This window comes from Gorilla gorilla, chromosome 1, assembly GCF_029281585.2.
Source record: "Gorilla gorilla gorilla isolate KB3781 chromosome 1, NHGRI_mGorGor1-v2.1_pri, whole genome shotgun sequence".
Taxonomy (NCBI): domain Eukaryota; kingdom Metazoa; phylum Chordata; class Mammalia; order Primates; family Hominidae; genus Gorilla; species Gorilla gorilla.
In genome coordinates this window covers 25,827,840-25,849,517 of record NC_073224.2, presented here as the reverse complement: position 1 = coordinate 25,849,517, position 21,678 = coordinate 25,827,840, and the positions used below count along the sequence as shown (strand labels likewise).

The window sequence follows — 21,678 nt, the reverse complement described above, 5'->3', positions numbered from 1 at the left end:
TTCTTTGCTTTAGGTTCAAGATAATGAACAAATGGAACACGAGAAGGTGCCACTCAAACCTGAGTCAAGGAACACAGCTAAGTCCTCGAGGCAGGCCAAGATTCATACCTGAAGATTTCTCCAGAAATAGGACCTCAAGGCAAAGCCAAAGGCATGAGTGGAACCATAGAGCCCAAATGGGCGGGTCTTTTTAAAATATTATTAATTATCATATTAAAATTATACATGACATAAATTTTATCATTTTAACCAGAGTACAGTTTCATGGCATTAAGTATATTGACAGTGTTGTTTTATCATTAACAATGTCTTCAGGACTTTTTCATCTTCACAAACTGAAACGCTGTACCTATTCAACAATAACACCCCAATCTCCTCTTCCCCCACCATCCAATTTTTTGTCTCCATGAATCTGACTCCTCGAGGAACCTCACATAAGCGGAATTGTATTTGTCCTTTTTTTTTTTTTTTTTGAGATGGAATCTTGCTCTGTTGCCCAGGCTGCAGTGCAGTGTTGCAATCTCAGCTAACTGCATCCTCTGCCTCCCTGGTTCAAGTGATTCTCCTGCCTCAGCCTCCCGAGTAGCTGGGACTACAGGTATATGCCACCACGCCCAGCTAATTTTTGTATTTTTAGTAGAGACAGGGTTTCGCCATGTTGGCCAGGCTGGTCTCGAACTCCTGACCTCAAGTGACCCACCTGCCTTGGCCTCCCAAAGTGCTGGGATTACAGGTGTGAGCCACCATGCCTGGCCTGTATTTGCCCTTTTGTGACTGGCCTATTTCACTCAGCATAATGTCTTCAAAGTCCTTCCATGTTGTAGCAGGTGTCAGAATCTCCTTCCTGTTTAAAGTTTGAATCAATCCACCATGCCCTCCACGTGTTCCACTGCCTCTTCTCTTCTCGCTTGGGAACGCCAGTCTCACCTCGGCTTGCAATGGACCCCAACTGCTCCTGCGCCACTGGTGGCTCCTACGCCTGCACCGGCTCCTGCAAGTGCAAAAAGTGCAAATGCACCTCCTGCAAGAAGAGCTGCTGCTCCTGCTGCCCCCTGGGCCGTGCCAAGTGTGCCCAGGGCTGCATCTGCAAAGGGGCTTCAGAAAAGTGCAGCTGCTGTGCCTGATGTCGGGACTGCCCTGCTCTCGGATGAAAACAGAATGACACGTAAAGTCCAGGATTTTTTTTTCTACAACCCCGACCCATTTGCTACATTCCTCTTTTTTCTGTGAAATAGGTGAATAATAATTAAACACTTAGACTTGAAAAGTAAAATAAAATAAAGTTTGAATAATACTCCATTGCATGCATGTACCACATTTTGTTTATCTATTCACCCACTGTGGGTTGCTTCTACCTTTTGGCTACTGTGAATAGCACACAACGAACATGGGTGTACACATCCACTTGAGTCCCTGTTTTTATGAGAAGTGAGTATAGTGAGGAGCCAAAAAGTGAGAAACAAAAGGTGAGAAACTGCACAGCAGACAAATTAAAGGTGGTCTGAAGGAATTCCTAAGAAAGAAATGCTGGGGTCGACCGTTGCCTTTCACACATTCCCAGTGAGGGCTCTTGTGGGCAGACTCATTTGTGTAAAGAGACCAGGAACAGTGAGCAATCTGCTTTCATTCTTTAACACATCTAAAATATTTCTCCCAATTCCCTTTATGACTGAAGATATACATTTAAGAACCATCTGGCTGAGATGAGAAAGTGCAATCTGTGGCTACAGCCCCAGACTCGTTAATTGTTCAAGAAATATTTGCCAAGTACCTTATGTGCCAGTCATCCTACTATGTGCCTGGGATACACCTGTGAACAAATCATACAAAAACGTCTGCCCTCGAGAGGCCGTCATCCCATTGAGGGGAGACAGACAGTAAAAAATACATACAATCTAAGCAAGTTACATAATGCTATATAGCAGCATCCTTGTATCCATTTGCTCATTCATTTATTTAATCATTCAACAAATATTTACTGAATACCTATTATGAGCAGACCCAGGAGATAGCTGTGCATAGAACATCTTACTTGCTCTTTGGAGCTGAACTAGCCAGCATTCTACACACGAATCACAGCGTATTGCATTTTATTTTCTAGCACCAGTAATTGAAATGAAGAAGATGTGAAATGATGATTTGAAGTAAAGAAGACTAAAAGGTATGTTCAATTACTGGAAACTCAATTGTAAGACTAATTAGAATCTCTATAAGTCCTATTCATAGAGAATTTGCCTTCAAAGACTAGGAGAACATAGATGCAGGGCACTCCTTGATGTATTTTTGTATAATTTCAGGTCTATTTTTCAGTTTCATTGCAATTATAAAATGACAAGCAAGCACTCCCAAAAGCCTGACAAAAATCACTGGATTCTAAAAAGGGTGTTTATTCATATTTACATCTCAATGGCAATAACTCTTTTTTGCTTTTCGCTTTGGAATATTATAACACCAATATCTAGTCGGAAAGCGTAGCCATAAAATTACACATAAAAACTTATATGGTATGATGGTGAGAAATATTCTTTTGTATTCAAGTTTAATTTGACATTCCTTAAAGAAAGGGGTGTAGTTCAAAGCTGCAAAAGAGAAAGGAATATTTATAAACTACTGAGGGATTAAAAAGCAGAAACGAAGGCCTGTCATCGGGTTTGGCTAATAAGTGTATTTCATCCTCCAGCTAAGCAGCTGTGGTGGGCAGAAGGCCGGCTGGGTCACCTCCACTCACTTTGCTGTTCTCACTGGAGTGAGGTCAGAGGCTTCCCACAGGAGTACAGTCTGTCCCTTGGAGCAAGGAGCGACAGAGCTTGGCTGAGAGGAGAAGAAACATCACACCGCCCTCACCTGCTAGCCCTCACTTCCCTCTCTGTGGCTCCTCCGACGCTCCACTTTCTCCATCGGCAAAAAGCCACCTATATGTCACCTGTGCACCTGTGTGTTGAGTCTCTCGTGGAACATAATGTTGTACATTTTGAGAAAGACACAATTGCTAGATGGAGCATGAGAAGCCTCAGTCCCTTCCTAAGGGAAAGGGATTCAACCTCCTATCATTTTCCCCCAAGTTGCTGAAACTGTGTGGCCACATGGGTAAGCCTTGGTCAAAGCCCAGGAGGAGAGAAAAGCAGCAAGGCCTTGGGAGAGTCCCAAGAAGGCACCGGCAACAGGTCAGTGATGGAGGGCGAGAATGGAGGTCTGGGTGCCACAAAAAAGCAACCACTGGAACTAACTCACCTGAGCATCTGGCTGCAGGTCTGTGCCCAGCAAACTGCTGTGACAGAAAGAGAGTCATACCAGATTTGCCAGTTGTGTGGACTTTGCCTCAGTTTCCTCCTGGTGACATGGGGTGATTATGAGGATTGAAGGGTTAATCAAAGAATGCACTCAGAAAGTATCAGCTTTCACCCTGGGCTGAGTAGTCATGGCCAAGTCAAAACCCCAACTCCCTCGTGAGCTCGCCTCTCCAAGTTCTCACCCACCGTAAATGCCTGGGCAGAAAGGAGCTCTGCAGCGCGTCTGAGGGATGGTCTCCAGATGCAGGTCAGGTCCACGATGACGTTTTCACCAGTCCTCCATGGAAGGAAAAGGAAGGAAATTTCGTGGGTGTCTGCGGGAGATAGCCCACTGTCGTTTATTGGGAAGGAATGACCCTTTTTCCAGGATTATTGACTTCAGAGCTGTGCATGGCATGCAGGCTGTTGCTGGACACCTCCTCAGGGATCCATCCATGTTGACCACATGGACAGTGGTGCTTCTTGGAGCTGTGCAGCATGGCGACCTGGCATACTCATTTGGTGACAGTGGATCGGGGTTGTTTTTCTCCTTTTCCTCCTCTTTTTCCTCCTCCTCACCTCCTTCTCCTCCTCAGTGTCCTCACTGGCAATGAGATGAAGAAGGAAAAGCCACCAAGGATGCAGCTCAAGAGCCAGTCTTCCATCACTCCGGGGAACAGAGTTCCAGCCTGGGCAAGAACGGAGAGAAGAGAGAGAGAGAGAACAAGTTTATGCTCTGTTTCCAAAAGGATGTCACAAATGAACTTAACAAAACTCACCAAGAAACCTCAGGCATAAGAGAAAGAAATGGGGAGATACTAGAATATACACCTACATTCCCTTTGTCCTATCCAGAAAAAAAATGACATCTTCAAGTCATTCGTGGTACCCAATGGACATGACAAAGGTAAGCACCCGCATTCTGAAGCAACTCACTTCAACATATCATCCTCCCACTCACTTACTACACATGCTTTTCCATTTCTATTCTTTAATCTCCTCCATTTCTATTTTTTATTATCTAGTTTTCCCCGTTTTATTGATGTATAATGATTTACATATTTATGAGGCACATGTGAGTGTTTGCTCCATGCAAAGGATGTGTAATGATCAAGTCAGGGTAATTGCGAAATGCCTCACCTTGAGTGTTTATCATTTTTGTGTTGGCTTCAAGTCCTCTCTTTTAGTTACTTTGAAATATGCATAACATTGATGCTAAGTATCATCACCCTAGTGTGCTATCAAACATCTGAACTTATTTCTTCTATCTAACTATATGTTTGTACCCATAACCAACCGCTCTTCATCCCTCTTCCCCCACCACCCTTACTATTCTTTTCCTTTTTTTTTTTTAAGACAGGGTCTGGCTCTGTCACCCATGCTGGATTACAGTGGCATGATCATAGCTTACTGCATCCTGGAATCCTGGGCTCAAGTAGTCATCCCATCTCAGCCTCCAAGTAGCTGGGACTACAGGTGTGAGCCACCATGCCCAGCTGATTTAAAAATATTTTGTTAGTCTGGGTGCAGTGGCTCACACCTATAATCCTACCACTTTGGGAGGCCGAGATGGGAGGATCGCTTGAGGTCAGAGGTTCAAGACCAGTCTGGTCAATGTAGCAAGACCGTATCTCTAAATAAATAAATAAATAAATAAATTGTTGTTGTTAAGGGGTGGAGTCTTGATAAGTTGCCCAGGATGGTTTTGAACTCCTGGTCTCAAGAAATCCTCTTGCCTTGGCCTCCTAAAGCAATGGGATTATGGGTGTGAGCCACCAGGGCCGGCTACCATTTCTATTCTTATGAGAAGCAACTAAACAGGGCATCAGGATGACACAGTAAGAGGAGTATAGGTTTGGAAAGCAGGGTTCCTAACGGGCAGTGAGTGGGACACTTGCCAATGCCAAACCTGAGAAATTAATTTATTTTCTCAAGGAAACCGTATTAGATGTTCCCTAAGGAGAGCATTTTGAGATTGAACGTAAACTTTCTCAGCCACATCAAAAAGCCTGGTAGTGAAGCACAGGGCATTTGACACACTGAAGGGCGATCATTGGGCTGAGCCTCTGCCCTGTGCTCCCAGACCTCAGTCTACAGAATCAACTTCTATAGACTGTAACCATTTGATCTAAATGCCAGAGCCTGGGATGCCCAAGGAAGATAAAAGCAAGGGTCATATTTATGTTCCTTTATTTCACATCCATTGAACAACTGTTCAATGGGCACCTCCTAGGTTCCTGTCTCTCTGGATGGGGTCCTGGGAGCCAGAAAAACAAAACAGACTTCCTCTCTCCAGAGTATTCACAGCATGACGGGGGATGAGACAAAGCCAGTCCACAGCAATGCAATTGTGCTTTAACTAAGCATGAAGGGGGTGTGTCCCATGCCAACCACATCTCCATAGCCCTGTGGGACGAGACGCACAGGACTTCCCTGATAAGAGAAAAACAGTCCTCTGATAGCACCTGGGGATGCACGCCACTATCTTCAGTGACTATTTGGAAGGATCAAAACCGGTTGATGCCTTAACTCATGGCAGCAGCAGCTCTACTTCAGTGAAGAAAACCAACAGAAGTTCACGTTGCAACTGTGCTGTTTATGACCCCGAGGAAGCCATCGGGCCACCTGGGCTCTAGGGTTTCCCTGCTGGGAAACGATCCTTTTCATCTCAGGGAAGACAGTTATTATTATTATTATTATTAATTAATTTATTTATTTTTTTGAGACAGAGTCTCACTCTGTCGCCCAGGCTGGAGTGCAGTGGCGTGATCTCAGCTCACTGCAACCTCTGCCTCCCAGGTTCAAGCGATTCTCCTGCCTCAGCCTCCTGAGTAGCTGGGATTACAGGCGTGCACCACCACTATGCCCGACTAATTTTTGTAGAGACGGGGTTTCACCATGTTGGCCAGGCTGCTCTCGAACTCCTGACCTCAAGTGATCCACCTCCCTCAGCCTCCCAAACTGTTGGGATTACAGGCGTGAGCCACCATGCCCGGTATTGGGGAAGACAATTCTTATTCAATTATTCAAGCCATTCTCTCTCTCTCTCCTCTCTTCCTCTCTCCCGCCCTCTCCCTTTCTTTGTCTTCCTTTCTCTCTCTCTCCTTCTCTGCCTCTTTCTGTCTTCCTTTCTCTCTCCCTCTCTCTCTCTCTCTGTCCCCCTCCCCCAATTCTGCCCCACCACCTGTCTTTGAGAAGAGAGAAGGGACAGCTGTGTTCCCTCCCTAGACACCCACTGGGGCTGCAGGACCAGGAGGTGGGCCAGTTCTGCTGACATCTGATGCTAACAAAAAGCATCAGCGAAGCCGCTGCTCAGCCTCTCCTGGCTGTAGGAGGAATCGCTGCTGTGGAACATGAAAAATTAATTAGGAGAAGATGAGTGCCTGGGCCTCCTTTCTTCTCAGACCCAACGGAATCAATAAAATCCTCAGCTCCTGCCAATAAAAGGCAAAATTGTGCATTACCCATGGACAGCCAGAGAGCTGTCAGAATTACAGAATATTGAAACTCGAAGGCCCCTAAATGTCCCCAAATTGTCCAAAGAGTCTTTGTGATTTATTCACTAACACAGTAAGTTGGTGGCAGGGGCTTGGTTCACACCTGTATCTCTGAATGGACTTGGACCACATGAGCCAGAATCAGGAATCCTCCTGCACTCACAAAATCATGGAGAGGAAGGGCAAGGGGGTTGCTTGCTGCAGAGAAACCCTAACTCCCTTTCCCTAGAGAAATACCTCCAAGTAGAAGTGGAAAGAAAGAAATAACACACCTGTGCTCACCCCCTGCCTTGGCCCTGCCTTTGGCCGCTGGGTATACCGGTCTCCTCTATGCCCTCTGAGTAACAACAGAAACAAGAACTGAATCCCGAACAGTGGTGGCCAGGGAGGGCCTGCGTGGAGGCACGGCCAGTCTGCCACCTGCCTGCACTGCACCGATCTCTCCTGCGTGAGATCAGCCAGCGAGGCACGTCCAGGGCCTGCCTGGGTTAAGTGGCTCTCAGATGAGGTAATAATGACAAAGCTCTCCTGAGCCTGGTGAGTTTTCCAGGCATGGAGTCAGGTCGCCGTATTTAGTCTGATTGTTAAAACCATTCTTTAAATATCCTGCTATGGGAATTTACGATGGCTTTTGAAGCTTTTTATTTAACTGATAGTGTTTTCTTCCTCTTTTCCAGAGCTGTGAGGATGGGGAAAACTGTTTCCTTCCACCACGTATTCTGGTGTTGAAAGGTCAACCTCAATGTTAGAGAAAACACAGCACCCGGCCCTGCTCTCCTTCTCTTCGCAGGTGAAGTCACTGAGTGACACGGTGTGTCAGGTGCCCTTGGGTTTGTGGGGGAAATGAGGACACTGATGTGTAAAAAGCCAACAGCCAAGGAGAGGACAGAGGCCACCCTGTGTAGATGCTGCCTCTACAGCAGGTGACGAGAAGCTGTTCTCCCCTCTTTGGTTTTATCAAAGCTGGTGAGCACAGTCCTGTCAGCAGACAGACGCGAGGGGACGTGGGTCAGGCGTGTCATCCACGGGATGGGCGGGGCCCGACGCCAGCAGCAACCCGCATCTCCATTCAAGGGCATGGGCACAGGGTCATGGAGCGTGTGTGACTGATTTGGCCATGCCAGAAACACAGTCCTGGGGAAAAGAAGAACAGCAAGAGATCGCAGATGCTTCTCACCGTCTGGAATTTTTGTAACATTCTACTTTCCCCAAACCTCTTACTGGCAAAAGTCTTAGCATCAATCATAATGAACTCTGAGTTCATTAAATTGAATTTTATGTTAATATGATATTTTTTTTGAGGCAAAGTCTTGTTCTGTTGCCCAGGCCAGAGTGCAGTGGCACAATCATGGCTCACTGCAGCCTTGACCTCCAGGTCTCAAGCGATCCTCCCACCTCAGCCTCCCAAGTAGCTGGGACTACAGGCACATGTCACCATGCCTAGCTGATTTTTTAATGTTTTGTTGAAACGAGGTCTCACTATATTGCCCAGGCTGTATGTTAATATAATTTCCAAACATAGGACTAGGTGTAAAGATAGCAACAATTGCATTAAACATGAATGACGTTTGTGTAATGCTGTGAGCTGTTATCTGTACTTTTTTTTTCTTTTTTATCTTTTTTTTTTTTTTGAGATGGAGTCTCTCTCTGTCACCTCAGCTGGAGTGCAATGGCATGATCTCAGCTCACTGTAACCTCCGCCTCCCGGGTTCAAGCGATTCTCCTGCCTTAGCCTCCTGAGTAGCTGGGATTACAGGCGAGTGTCACCACGCCTGGCTAACTTTCGTATTTTTAGTAGTGACGGGGTTTCACCATGTTGGCCAGGCTGGTCTCAAACTCCAGACGTGAGGTGGTCCACCTGCCTCTGCCTCCCAAAGTGCTGGGATTACAGGCATGAGCCACTGCGCCCGGCCTGGTACCTGTACTTTTGTGCAGGTGTGCAGTGACCATGTACCCAACAGCTGCTTCAAGCGCACATAAGTACTTCCTCTCTTCTAACCATAGGACCAGGCCAAACTGGGCCTACTCTGTCGAGTTACCATGTAGGTATAACACAGCCAGAAACTGCAAGTCATGTGGCCTGAGCAATAGGAAAGGCGTTGACCCCTAATAACACCCACAACCAGTAAGTCCTTCCAACAGAGCCAGAAGACTAGGACATGACCAGAACCTGAATGCTGGAACTATTTCAGATGCAAGGAGTCCATTGGCCCCAAAGATCAGGGGTAAAATCTGCCTCAACATACCTTACTATAAATGGTCAAATGTCAGACCTCCAGTCAGACCCTGCCAAGCCAACTATTCCTAAGTCCTTTTCCATGGCCCATGAGCCCTTAAAACTTGCCCCAGACCCCCAGTGGAGGAGACAGATTTCAGCCTCCCTCCTGCTTCCTTGCTGGTCTGTCTTGCGATAAAGCCTTTTTTTTCTCAAAAGCCCATGCCATAGTATTGGCTTCTGTGTGCATTGGGTAGAGAGCCCAGCTGCTCAATACGACTTTCTCCTGGGCCCCAACAATTGCCCTTGTCTGAGCTCCTTGAGGAAGCTCCATGTGCTTGTTCCAGGGACATCTCCCCTCCCCAAAAGGCCCCATCAACTGAGGGCTTCAGCAGAGGTTGGTAATGCCAGAAACCTAAGTGTCTGCTGGAGTAAGCTTGCTCCTACTACAAGAGAGAACCATGGCCCAGAGACTCCGTAATGTCAGCTATGCTGGGCTCTAGCCAGACACTTAGGCCTGGACATTTGACTCACCTTCCATTGAAATAGGCCATGAAGACTAATCCCTTCAAGTCTCTCAGCCCTGTTCACTTTAGCCATCCATGAGAAGCTCAAACTTCCCATGCAACACCACCCTGATTTCTTGTCTTTTTTTCTTTTTTTCTTTTTTTTTTTTTTTTAGACAGGATCTTGCTGTTAGGCTGGAGTGCAGTGGCACAATCATGTCTCACTGCAGCCTCAAACTGCTGGGCTCAAGCAATCCTCCCACCTCAGCCTCCTGAGTAGCTGCGACCACAGCTGCCACCAAACCCAGCTAACTTTTAAAAAATTATTTTTAGTAGAGACTGGGTTTCCCCTTTGTTGCCCAGGCTGGTCTTGAGCTCCTGGGCTCATGTGATCCTCCTGCCTCAGCCTCCCAAAGTGCTGGGATTACAGGCATAGGCCACCATGCCTGGCCTGACCTTTATTACTATATTCTTTATAACTGCCTAATGTGAGCTACCTCTCTCCTCCCATCTTTTTTTCCTGGGAGTGTTTGTTTGTTTATTTGTTTGTTTTTTTTTTGCCTTCAAAACAATTCCTTCACTATCATTTCAGGTGGCAGCAATGGTAAATGTGTAGGCTTAAATTGCCGTCCCTCATGCAGAAGCCTCCAGTCACCTGTCTTTACTTGGGCCACTTCCAGTAGTCCCTCCCCTGAGCCTTCTCTGATTCTTTGTTATTGTTGTTCTGTTTGGTTGGGATTATTTTTGTTATATTTTGTTTTTGTTTTTTTGAGCCAGGGTCTCCCTCTGTTGCCAGGCTGGTGCGCAGGGGTGCCATCACGGCTTATTGCAGTCTTGACCTTCTGGGCTCAAGCAATCCTCTCACCTCAGCCTTCTGAGTAGCTGGGAATACAGCCACGAGCCACCACACCCAGCTAATTTTTTAATTGACATACTGATGACATATTAATCTCTCAAGGCCTGATGGGAGGGTTTGGGTGAGTTTTGGAGAGTGATAATGAATTAAAAGACCCGAGAAAGCTGAATGCTAAACCAGTATTGAAGGAGGCCAAGAATCAATCCAATTAACACCAGAGAATCCCAAAGTCACAAGAATTGGTGGCAGTGGTTACCTCTAGAATACAGGTGTGTGTGTGTGCACGTGTGTGTGCGTGTGTATGTGCGTGTGTGCATGCATGTGTGTGCACGTATGCATGTGTGTGCACATGTGTGTGTGCATGTGTGTGTATGCATGTATGTGTGTGTGTGTGTGTAAAGGTAGGTCTAAATAAATAGTGCTAAGTTGCTTATGAGTTAGATCCTGAGATCCTCTCCCCAGCTCCCTCCATAGAGATGGGTGGATGCACCCTGTCTATCCCAGCAGGAGATGGGAGGCTTGTTCTCTGAAGAAGGTCCCCGGACTAGAGATGGAGGCCCAGCTGGGAGTGAGGGCACCATACTGAAGCAAAAGGGCTGAGTAAACACTTATTTATAGATGCTGAAATCCCCATCCCTTTTCCCAAACTCAGCTCCCAGAATGCTGGTGGCGCATGCTACCTCTCTAGGTAGATATTGGAAGAGCCTTCACAGGGGCATCTCACTATCCCTATAAGAAAGACTTAATGCTACTGACAGATTTTTCCAATATAACAGCCCAGCTACTTTCCTTACAGCGATTCCTACAATTCCACCAGCCCCACCAACAAACTTAGAGTTTTCAATAGTTTTCTTAGTAAGCCACTCTTAAAAATGAGCAACCAAGAAAACCAGGCATTTGAGAAAAGCCCCTAAAATAGGTGTTAGAAACCAAAATAACAAACAGCAAAAGAAAACTTGAAAGAAACAGATGTTACACAAGAAGAAGAAAATGCACAAACTTCTCTTTAGTATCATCAGAGAGAAAAGATATTGTTTTCATAAAACAAAAAACAGAATGTCTTCAAACAGGAACATTCAGAGAAAAGAAAACTACTCTTAAAAATTAAAAATATGAGAAATTTAGCAGAAGCAAGGAAAGATAAAGTTGAAGCATTCACTCAGAAAGTGAAGCAGAAAGAAAAAGAGATAGATCATAGAAGAAATGATAAGAAAACTAGAGTCCAATTTAGGAGCTCTAACACCCAAAAGTAGTTCTAGGAAAGAGAAAAGAAATGGGAAGAAATTATTAAAAAAAAAAAAACATAATTTCCCAGAATCAAAAGGGTTTATTTTTGTAAGGGTACAGGAAGTACCCAGGATATTGTCATAAAATTTCAGAATACCAGAGACAAACAATGGAGCAGAAATCAAAATGGCACCAGAAAGAGAAGGCAATGCGAGAATGTCTCTAAAATGTAAAAGGTATATTATTTCCAACATAGAACACTTGATCCAGTCAAATGATGAATCAGATTTCAGGACATATTAGAGTTCTCCAGAGAGACAGAACCAATAGAATATATATGTAGAGAGAGAGCGATAAAAGAGGATCTATTAGAGGAATTTGCTCACGCAATTATGGAGGCTGAGAAGTCCCATGAAAGGGCATCAACAAGCTGGAGAAGCAGGGAAGCCAGCAGCATGGCTCAGTCCAAGTCTGAAAGCCCTGAGAACTGGGGAGGCCCCTGGTGCAAGTCCTGGAGTCCAAGGGCCTAATGCTCTGACTTAAAAGGTCATGAGAAGAAGGGCATTCCAGCTCCAGAAGAGGGAGGTTGAATTTGCTTTTCCTCTGCCTCTTTGTTCTACCCAGGCCCCCAGCTGATTGGATGGTGCTACCCACACTGAGGTTGGATCTTCTCCCCTTAGTCCACTGACTAACATGCCAACATCCTCTAGGAAAATCCTTACAGACACATTAAAAAATAATGCTTTATCAGTTATCTAGTTGCCCTTAATCCAGTCAAGTTGACACTTAAAATTAACCATCAATCACATAGGATAAAATAAATGTTTCAATGTTATGATGGTAAAGTCTTATAAATTTACCTGTCATAAACCATGGGAACATCAATTATCCAAGGAAGCTATAAAATACTTAAAGAAACAAAAGAAAAGAAAAAGAGATGGCCACAGCAAACAGGGTGATATGGTTTGTCTCTGTGTCCCCACCCAAATCTCATGTTGAATTGTAATTCCCAGTGTTGGGGGAGGAACTTGGTGGGGACCCCAGTCTGGTGACTGGATCATGGCGGTGGATTTCCTCCATGTTGTTCCCATGATAGTGAGTGAATTCTCACGAGATCTGGTTGTTTAAGAGGGTGTGGCGCTTCCCGTTTCGCTCTCTCTCTCTCTCCTGCCACCATGTGAACAAGGTGCTTGCCTCCCCTTTGCCTTTTGCTATGATCATAAGTTTCCTGAGGCTTCCCAGCCTTGCTTCCTGTTAAGCCTGTGGAACTGGGAGTTAATTAAACCTCTTTTCCTCGTAAACTAGCCAGTCTCAGGCAGTTCTTTAAAGCAGTGTAAAAACAGACTAATACAGAGATTACAACAGGTTGATAGGAAGCAAGATCCGGGATAACAGCTAAGTTCCTGGCATAAAAGGCAGCCAGTCCAGACTACAGCATGTTAGAAAGAAGATGAAATTGATAGGTTATCTGTTGCATTTGAATGTATCGAGAAAAAATTGAGACATGAACACAGAGTTTAGGGTTCAACTAATTATTAGGATTGAGTTGGTGATAGAAACCAAGCAAACAAGACAATGATTACTGCAGAGAAAGCAAAATATTTTTTATGAAAGCTAAAGTAATTACAATTTATTCCATGGCTAAGCTTTGATTAACATTTTAATTAAAAAATCATTTAAAAGTCATATTAGGCCAGGTGCGGTGGCTCACGCCTGTAATGCCAGCACTTTTGGAGGCCAAGGCAGGCGGACCACTTGAGGCCAGGAGTTCAAGACCAGCCTGGCCAACATGACGAAAGCCTGTCTGTACTCAAAATATTTTTAAAATTAGCCAGGCATGGTGGCAGACACGTGTAATCCCAGCTACTTGTGAGGCTGAGGCAGGAGAACCACGTGAGCCCAGGAGGCAGAGGTTTCAGTGAGCTGAGATCATGCCACTGCACTCCAGCCTGGGTAACAGAGTGAGACCCTGTCTCAAAAAAAAAGAAAAAAGTCATATTAAAGTCATATTACAGTAAACCCTAAATACTGATCTTACCAATATTATGATAAAAGTATTTTTGGAGTTGGGATGGGAGAATCAAATAGGTGGATGTTTGTGGTGGGGGAAAAAGATAAAAGACAAATCCTCATATTTCATAACGGAGTGTAAACTGATATTGTAGAAAACTGAAAAATCAAGAAGTAGCCATCTAAGCATGTTATTTAGATACATGAAGGTAGATGCCAAAATAATCAGCCAAAATAATCAGCTAAAGGAGTTGAGCATGGAGCCCATTGGAAAAGGGATTTAAAAAGGGGAGAGAAGAAGCAGGGGCCTCTGCCTTTAGTACTTTAAAGCCTTTTAACACACTTGCTTTAAACTATGTCTGTGAATAAATTTGGTAAACAACAACATAATAAATAAAAGAAAAACAAAGTAATAGGTCAGGACATTTCTAACAGAGGGAACAGCGTAGCACGGCCTCAGCAGCACAGAATGCTTTGTTCACATAGGACTTCGGATACAAAGAGGAAAAGGCACAAAGAGATGAGTCAGGGACTTCTATGTCTTCTTAGGTTGTACAAAGCCCCCAAAAGAATATTCCTCATATCCTAACGCTGAGAGAAAGCTGGATCATCTACAAAATCAGAGCTTGTCTTGAACCCAATAGAGAGCTGAGGTTTCAAGGCAACCAAAGGAACTAAATTTTAAGGAGTGACAAGTGCCTACAAAGACAAATGAAACATATTAACTTTTTTTAACATTGGAAGAGCACAGGAGGAGAAAGAAGTGGTGGTAGGAGTCTGTAGAAAGGAATCAGCTAAAAATTGAACAAATTCCTGAAAGCCATAGGTGGCTAACCTATCCATTTAGAACTGAGAGTCAGATACATAGAAAGTTTGCACTCATCCCAAGATCTTCTCCATCAGTCTCCACACGGCAGCTGCAAGAAAGATTGGAGGCAGCTAGGGGAAGGGACCAGAGAGAGCTCCTGTCATTGACATGGGTGTGCAGGAAGCAAATGCTGCCTCTCAGGACAGGCATGAAACACCACTTGCTTCCTCAGACCTTTGTCTCCTATGAAGCAATCACCTCATGCCATGAGGGAGCAGCAACAACCCTTTCTCCTCCAGGGATGGTGAAGAAGAGGAAGAAGAAATCCTGTCTGCTTCTAAGGGAGGAGTAAAAAACCCTCTATCCTGCCCCTACCCCCGAATTATCCAAAGATCTACTGTGTCTGGAGGAAGGGTAGAAGCATCAGTTGTCTGCTCCACAAGGAGGGGCAGGAAAATGTCATTGACCCAGGATCCTGTGCCAACACATAACAGGGGTCTGCTCTTGCAGGGAAGTGGTAGGAAATACTCTCCTGCCCAAGACCTACCAAAGACACAAGGCAAAGTTCAGCTGTGATGGGGGGAAAAGGGAGGAATTCCAAGAAGTCCTCACACCTGAGGCACCCAGGTCCTGCCTAAAACTGAGCTGGACCAAGAGAAGTGAGAACCTGCCTACCACTCACAATGAGCCCAGCACTGAGTAATAATAGTAGTCTTCCACTACAGAAGGGGAAGATGCAGGTAGGGAACCCCCATCGGATTGGTGTGCAGAGATGACTGAAGCTGGAAGTGGAGCACAAACATGAGAAGTCCCTCTGGCAGGCCACCATGGGGGAATATGAAGCCTGTGGTGCACTGAGGATAACAAACAACAACATTCAAATACTTCTCAACTACTAACTAGATTGACTAACTACTCCACACACACATATTAATGCCATGAAAGAAGAGATGTTTCTATTTCTAGGTGTAAATGTTATTTACCTAATTCACTACTGTTCTGTAAATGATAACCATCATTCGATAACAGGTTACAAGATACACAAAAAATCAAGGAAAACACAACTTACTGTCAGGAGACAAAGGAATCAATAGAATCAGACCCAGAGATGACTCAGATGATGTAACTATTGAACAGAGACTTTAACTGTGATGAGTATGTTAGTACCTAGTAGAAAAGATGGGCCAAAGCATGAACAGATAAGAAATTTAAGCAGGGAAATGGAAACTCTCTTAAGAAGTCAAATGGAAATGCTAGCAATAGAAAATACAATATCAGATAGCAAGAATTTCTTTGATAAGCTTATTAGAAAGCTGGACACAGCTAAGGGAAAAAGTTAGTAAACTTGAATATAGATAAAGTAGATTATTCAAAATGAAACAAAGAGAAAAAAGAGTAGGAAAAACCAGCAGGGAATCTATTGACAGTTGGACAATATCAAATGGTCTGACATTTGTGGATTTTTTTTTCAAGACAAAGGCTCTCTTCATTGTCCTAGCTGGAGTGCAGTGATGCAATCATTGTTCACTGTAACCTTGAATTCCTGGATTGAAGTGATCCTCCCACCTTAGCCGACTAAGTAGCTAGGACTACAGGTGCATGACAGCATGCCAGCTAATTTTTTAATTTTTTGTAAAGATAGGGTCTCCCTATGTTGCCCAGGCTGGTCTTGAACTCTGGGCCTCAAGGGATCCTCCCACCTTTGCTTTCCAAAGTACTCACTGGGACAACAGGCATGAGCCACCGCACCCAACCCATTCATGGAACTTGCATCAGAGAAGAAGAGAAGGAGGAGGAGGACAGAGAAAGGAGGAGAAGAAATATTTGAAGAAAGAATGGATGAAAATGTTCCAAAATTAATGAAAAACAACAAACCATGGATTTAAGAAGCTCAGAGAGAACCCAGGCAGGATAAATAAAATGCACACATACACAAATATACAAAAACACACACTAAACACATCAGTTAAACTGCTGAAAGATAAAGTGAAAATATTATGAGCAGCTAGATGAAAAAATGAGTCTGAAGAGGTAACAAAAGACCAGATCACAAGGAATTTATATGCAGATCACAAGGAGTTTTTATACCATGCATACAACTTCGGATTTTTTTCCTTCCTGATGGCAAAGAGAAGACACTAGCACATTTTAAACAGGGAAGTGTTCTGATCAAATCTGCATTTTACAAAGATCTCTCTAGCAGCAGTGTGGAGAATGATTTGGAGGCGGTAAATCATAAAAATGGATAAGTCTGTTGTGATATATTCCTACAGGGAAACAAAACAGAGAAAACAAATGAACCAGAGCTAAACATATTACCATGGATGAATTTCATAAGCATAAAGTTAAATAAAAAGTCAACTTGCAGAAGAAAATGTACACTAGAACACAATTTATATAAACTTAAAAGCATGTTGTTAAGGAATGAGACATTTAAAAATAAAAATCATAGGAATGTTAAACAGAAAAGTAAAACACCCTGGGGAGGGATAGACAAGGGATGCAATCAGCAGAAAGTACACAAAGGTTTTAAAGACATTGGTAATATTTTATTTTATTCTATTATTATTATGGTTTGTTTGTTTGTTTGAGACGGAGTCTTGCTCTGTCTCCCAGGCTGGAGTGCAGTAATGCAATCTTTGCTCACTGCAACCTCTGCTTCTTGGGTTCAAGTGATTCTCCTGCCTCCAGCTCCTGTGTAGCTGGGAATACAGGTGGGCACCACCATGCCTGGCTAATTTTTGTATTATCAGTAGAGACAGGGTTTCACCATATTGGCCAGGCTGGTCTCAAGCTTCTGACCTCAAGTTATTTGCCCGCTCAGCCTCCCAAAGTGCTGAGATTACAGGTGTGAGCCACCGTGCCCGGTCAGTAACATTTTATTTCTTAAGAATACGGGTGTTGGTTTTATTATTTTAATTTCCCTTTGATATTTGCAATATAGCATAATAAATTTTGAAAATAAAACTAGCAAAAAATAAAACAAATTTTCTGTCTATAAATATTTATTTAATGAAAAAATAGACAAATAATTTTGAATCTCTCCAAAGAAGATACACAAATAATCAAAAAGCACATGAAAACATGCTCAGTATTAGTAGTCAGTAGAAAAATGCAAATCCAAACCCCAATAAGATATCAGTTCACATTCACTAGGATGGCTAGAGTAGAATAGACAGAAAACAGCAAGTGTTGACAAGGACATGGACAAATTGAAGGGCCCATACATTGATGATTAAGAATGTAAAATAGTGCAGCCATTTTGAAAAACAGTTGGAAGTTCCTCAAAAAGTCAACCATAAATCCAGCCATTGTACTCCTAGATATATATCCAAGAGAAATGAAAACAGCTGTGTAAACAAAGACTTGGACATAAGTGTTTATAGCAGCATTATTCATCATTGCTAAAAGGTGTAAACAACCCAGACATCTATCAGTAGCTGAATAGATAAACAAAATGTGGTATATTTGTACAATGAGACATTATTCAGCCATAAAGGCAAAAGAGATCTGAATAGAAATCAGAGTATTCAACCATGAAAGAATGAAGTTCTGATATACACTGCCACATGGATGAACCTTGTCGACAGTATGCTAAGTGAAAGAAGCCAACAACAAAGGACCACGTGTTGAATGATTGCATTCTTATGAAGCATCCAGAACAGGCAAATGTATGGAGACAGAGAATCAATTAGTGTTTGCCAGAAGCTGGGAATAGGGGAGAATGGGAAAAGACTCCTAATGGGTATGGTATTTCTTTTTGGAGTGATGAAAATATCCTGGGACTACATGGCAGTGGTGGCTGCATGACCTGTGAATATACTGAAAACCACTCGATTGTACATTTTTGAAAGGTAGAGTTTATGAATAATATTTTAATTAAATATAATTAATTAAAATTAAGCTAATGGGAGGAAGATGTTGATAAATAGTATAGGCCAGGCATAGTGGTTCATGCCTGTAATCTCAGCATTTTGGGAGGCTGAAGTAGGAGGATTGCTGGAGGCCAGGAGTTCAAGATCACCCTGGGCAATATAGCAAGACCCCATCTCTACAAAAGTATTTAAAACTTAGCCAGGCATGGTGGCACACACCCATAGTCCTAGCTCCTCAAGAGGTTGAGTCTAGAGGATTGCTTGAGCCCAGGAGGTCAAGGTTACAGTAAGCCATGATCATGCCATTGCACTCCAGCCTGGATGACAGAGTAAGATCTTTTCTCTAAAAAGTAAATAAATAAGTGTTTAGATAACTTGTTCTCCACAGACATGAAGGATGTTACAATACTGATGGAAAGGCAAAGTTTGAAGGGAGAGGAGAGAAGCACCCAATGCCAGAAATAACGGAGAAGGTCGCTGAAGAGGCTGAGGGGATGGAAGCTAGAGTACCATTGGGGAAACTTTCTCATGCCCAATGGCATGAGAAAGGGAGGATGCGAGCTGCAAGCCTGCAGCTGAGTGGGTACATAGAAGATACAAAAGTTAAGAGGTTGCCAAGACACTGTGGAGGCCAGATCTGATATGGGGTCTGAGGGGAAGGGAGGCGTCCATGGTGATCAATGGATGCCTTGGGAGTTTTGACGCCAGGTGCCTGGGAAACACCAGTTAGGAAACAGAACCACTTTGGGGACAAAGACAAGGTCTATTTTGAGTATGCTGAATTCGATGCATTGGCAGGACATTCAAGTGATGATGTTCAGCAAGCCGTTAGAAACTTAGAATTCCACGAAGTGGTCAGAGGTGGAGATGTGTTCCAGGAGAGAAAGATACAAAAATAACAGCTGAAATTGTGAGAGTGAGTCATCTCCCTGAAGAAGCCAGTGGAGAAGGGAGAGAAGAAGGCCAAAGGAAGACATTGAAGGATGTCCACTCCAAAGAGAGGACAACATAGAAGGACCCATGGAGACAAACAAAGTGTGTTCCAGAAGAAGCAGGGTAATAGAAAGAAAAAAGCACCATAAAGCCGTAGAACAGGAGAGCTTCGTGGACAAAAGCGGGTAAAATGGTATTAAATGTTACCATACAGAAGGTAATAACTACTAAAAGGCTTTTGGAAATGATGAGGTCTTTGGCAATTCTGATGGAAGAGTTTTTAACGGAGGGCAGGGATGGGATCCAGAGTCCTCTCCAAGATGAAAGTTTAGGAAAGCTGAGTGCCAGAACCACATAATAGGACCACTCACCACTCACTGCTCTTGACTTCCCATAAGAACAAAGCCAGAAGGACCCTTTTTGGCAGATAATGCTCAACTCAGTCTTAGAATATGACATTCAACTACACAGTCATTGCACTCTGTGGTATTCCATCCTGAAAGCCAGAATCAGACCAAAAGGCTCTCAGGTATCCCAAAAAATAGCATCTAGAATATCATCATTGAAAGGTGCTAGGATACCACATAGCCTACCCTCTGCATTTTTAGATGGGAAAAATTGAAATTATCTACATTTGGCTAAATTAATTTCCAAAAGATCTTCAGCCTTTTGGCGGCAGAGGCAATTCTATAACCAGAAATCTCTGGCTCCTTCATTATCATTGTGTCTCCTGGGAATACATCACTTGCCTCTGTGAAATAACCTCTGATGCCCTTTAAGAGGTGACAGAAAGAAGCGGTGGAGACATACAATGCCTGGAAAAGTCTGACTCTTAGCCTGGCCTGATGGAAATGTGCTCAGCTTACTTTATGAAGTTCTTCCAGCTATAAAAGCAGAAGACTCGCTCATTTGTCATTGATTTGGTGAATCTAGGAGAACGTTCTTTTTCTGCCCTTGTCACAATGATTTTTGTTGCAATGTGTCAACTGGGATGTCAATGAATGACAGCATTTATCCAACAACACAGTCAGATCATCTTAAGAGAGCTCCACATGGCTGAGGGAGTGAGTTCTGCTGCTCAATGGAGGTGAGAATTTTGCCTCAATTACCAGCAGAAGGCCTATTTTCCCCCCGTTTAGTATAGTAATGTGTCTGCACCTAGGTTTTCCCGCCTTTACTTTTTAAATAGCCTTATGCTTTATATATACCGTACAAGTCACTCATTTAATGAGTTCAATTCAGTGGTTTCTAGTATATTCACGGAGTCGTACAACCATCACTGTGGTCAAAATTAGAATATTTTCATCACCTTTAAAAGAAAAGCCGTAACTTGTAGCTATCATTTACCTATCCCTATGACTCAGCCCACCCCTAGCCCTAAGCAACCACAAATCTACTTTCTCTATAGATTCCCCTATTCTTGACTTTCATATAAATTGATTTATATAACATCTGGACTCTTGAGACTGGTTTCTTTCACTTAGCATCATGTTTTCAAGGTTCATCCATGTTGTAGCATGTGTCAGTACTTCACTCCTTTTATGGCCAAATAATAGTTCAGAGGTGGTGTGGATATGTTTTGATATCCATCAGTTCATTGATGGACATTTGGGTTGTTTCCACCTTTTGGCTATTGTGAAGAATGCTGCAATGAACATTCATGCACAAGATTTTGTGTGGAGCTCTTTGGAGTCCTACCATGCTGATGATTAAGTCCTGTGCCTTGTCCTGAGCTTTCTCTGTCCTCCTCCTGGAAAAGATAAGAGCTTCTTAATGCACTTAGCCTTTCATTACTTTCTTCTAATCATCAATCATGCTTAGATCATCAATAGCTCCTCAGTTCTGTTGTCCTTGTAGTTACTATTCCCCACATATTCCTAAAATACCAGATACCTCCACCAGCTAGAACATTCCTTCCCTCTGGCCTACCATTCAGTAGAGCAGCAAGTCATAAAAACTGGGTTACGGGTTACCACTTTGTGCCAGGTCTGTCTTTGCTCCACTGATCACCAGCTATGGGTTCCTCATTGCCAGCCAGAGAGGGATTCAACTCTCAAACCTCATCTAGCCACTTGCTTTCCTTTTCTTCCTCCCTCCCTCCTTCCTTCCTTTCCCTTTTTCCTTCCTTTCTCTTTTTCTTTCTTTATTCCTTCTTCCCCTCCCTCCCTTCCTTCCTTCCTTTCTCTCTCTCTTATCTCTCCTTCCTTCCTTTCTTTATTTTTTTCTTTCTTTCTTTTTCTTTCTTTCCTTCCCTTCTTTCTTCCCTCCCTCTTCCCCCACCTCCTTCTCTCTTTCTCAGCAAGGTCTCACTCTGTCAGCCAGGCTAGAATGCAGTGGTGCAATCACAGCTCACTGCAGCCTCAAACACCTGGGTTCCAGAGATCCTTCTGCCTTAGCCTCCCGAGTAGTTGGGACTTAAGGAGTGCACCACCATGCCCAATTCATTGAAAAAAAATGTAATCATTACAGGGTCTCACTGTGT

The 21,678-nt window shown here is 43.6% G+C and overlaps 1 protein-coding gene across 1 annotated transcript; it reads left to right on the top strand.

Moving 5' to 3' along the window:
• The first annotated feature begins 872 nt into the window (after positions 1-872).
• MT1HL1 (metallothionein 1H like 1) lies at positions 873-1,208 on the top strand. Its single transcript, XM_004028652.5, has one exon. The coding sequence runs from the start codon at positions 939-941 to the stop codon at positions 1,122-1,124; it is 186 nt and encodes a 61-aa protein (XP_004028701.1). The 5' UTR covers positions 873-938; the 3' UTR covers positions 1,125-1,208.
• The last annotated feature ends 20,470 nt before the right edge of the window (positions 1,209-21,678 follow it).

What these genes read in the sequence shown, in the direction of transcription:
- MT1HL1 (XM_004028652.5), top strand. Translation starts at nt 939, where the DNA reads ATGGACCCCAACTGCTCCTGCGCCACTGGTGGCTCCTACGCCTGCACC.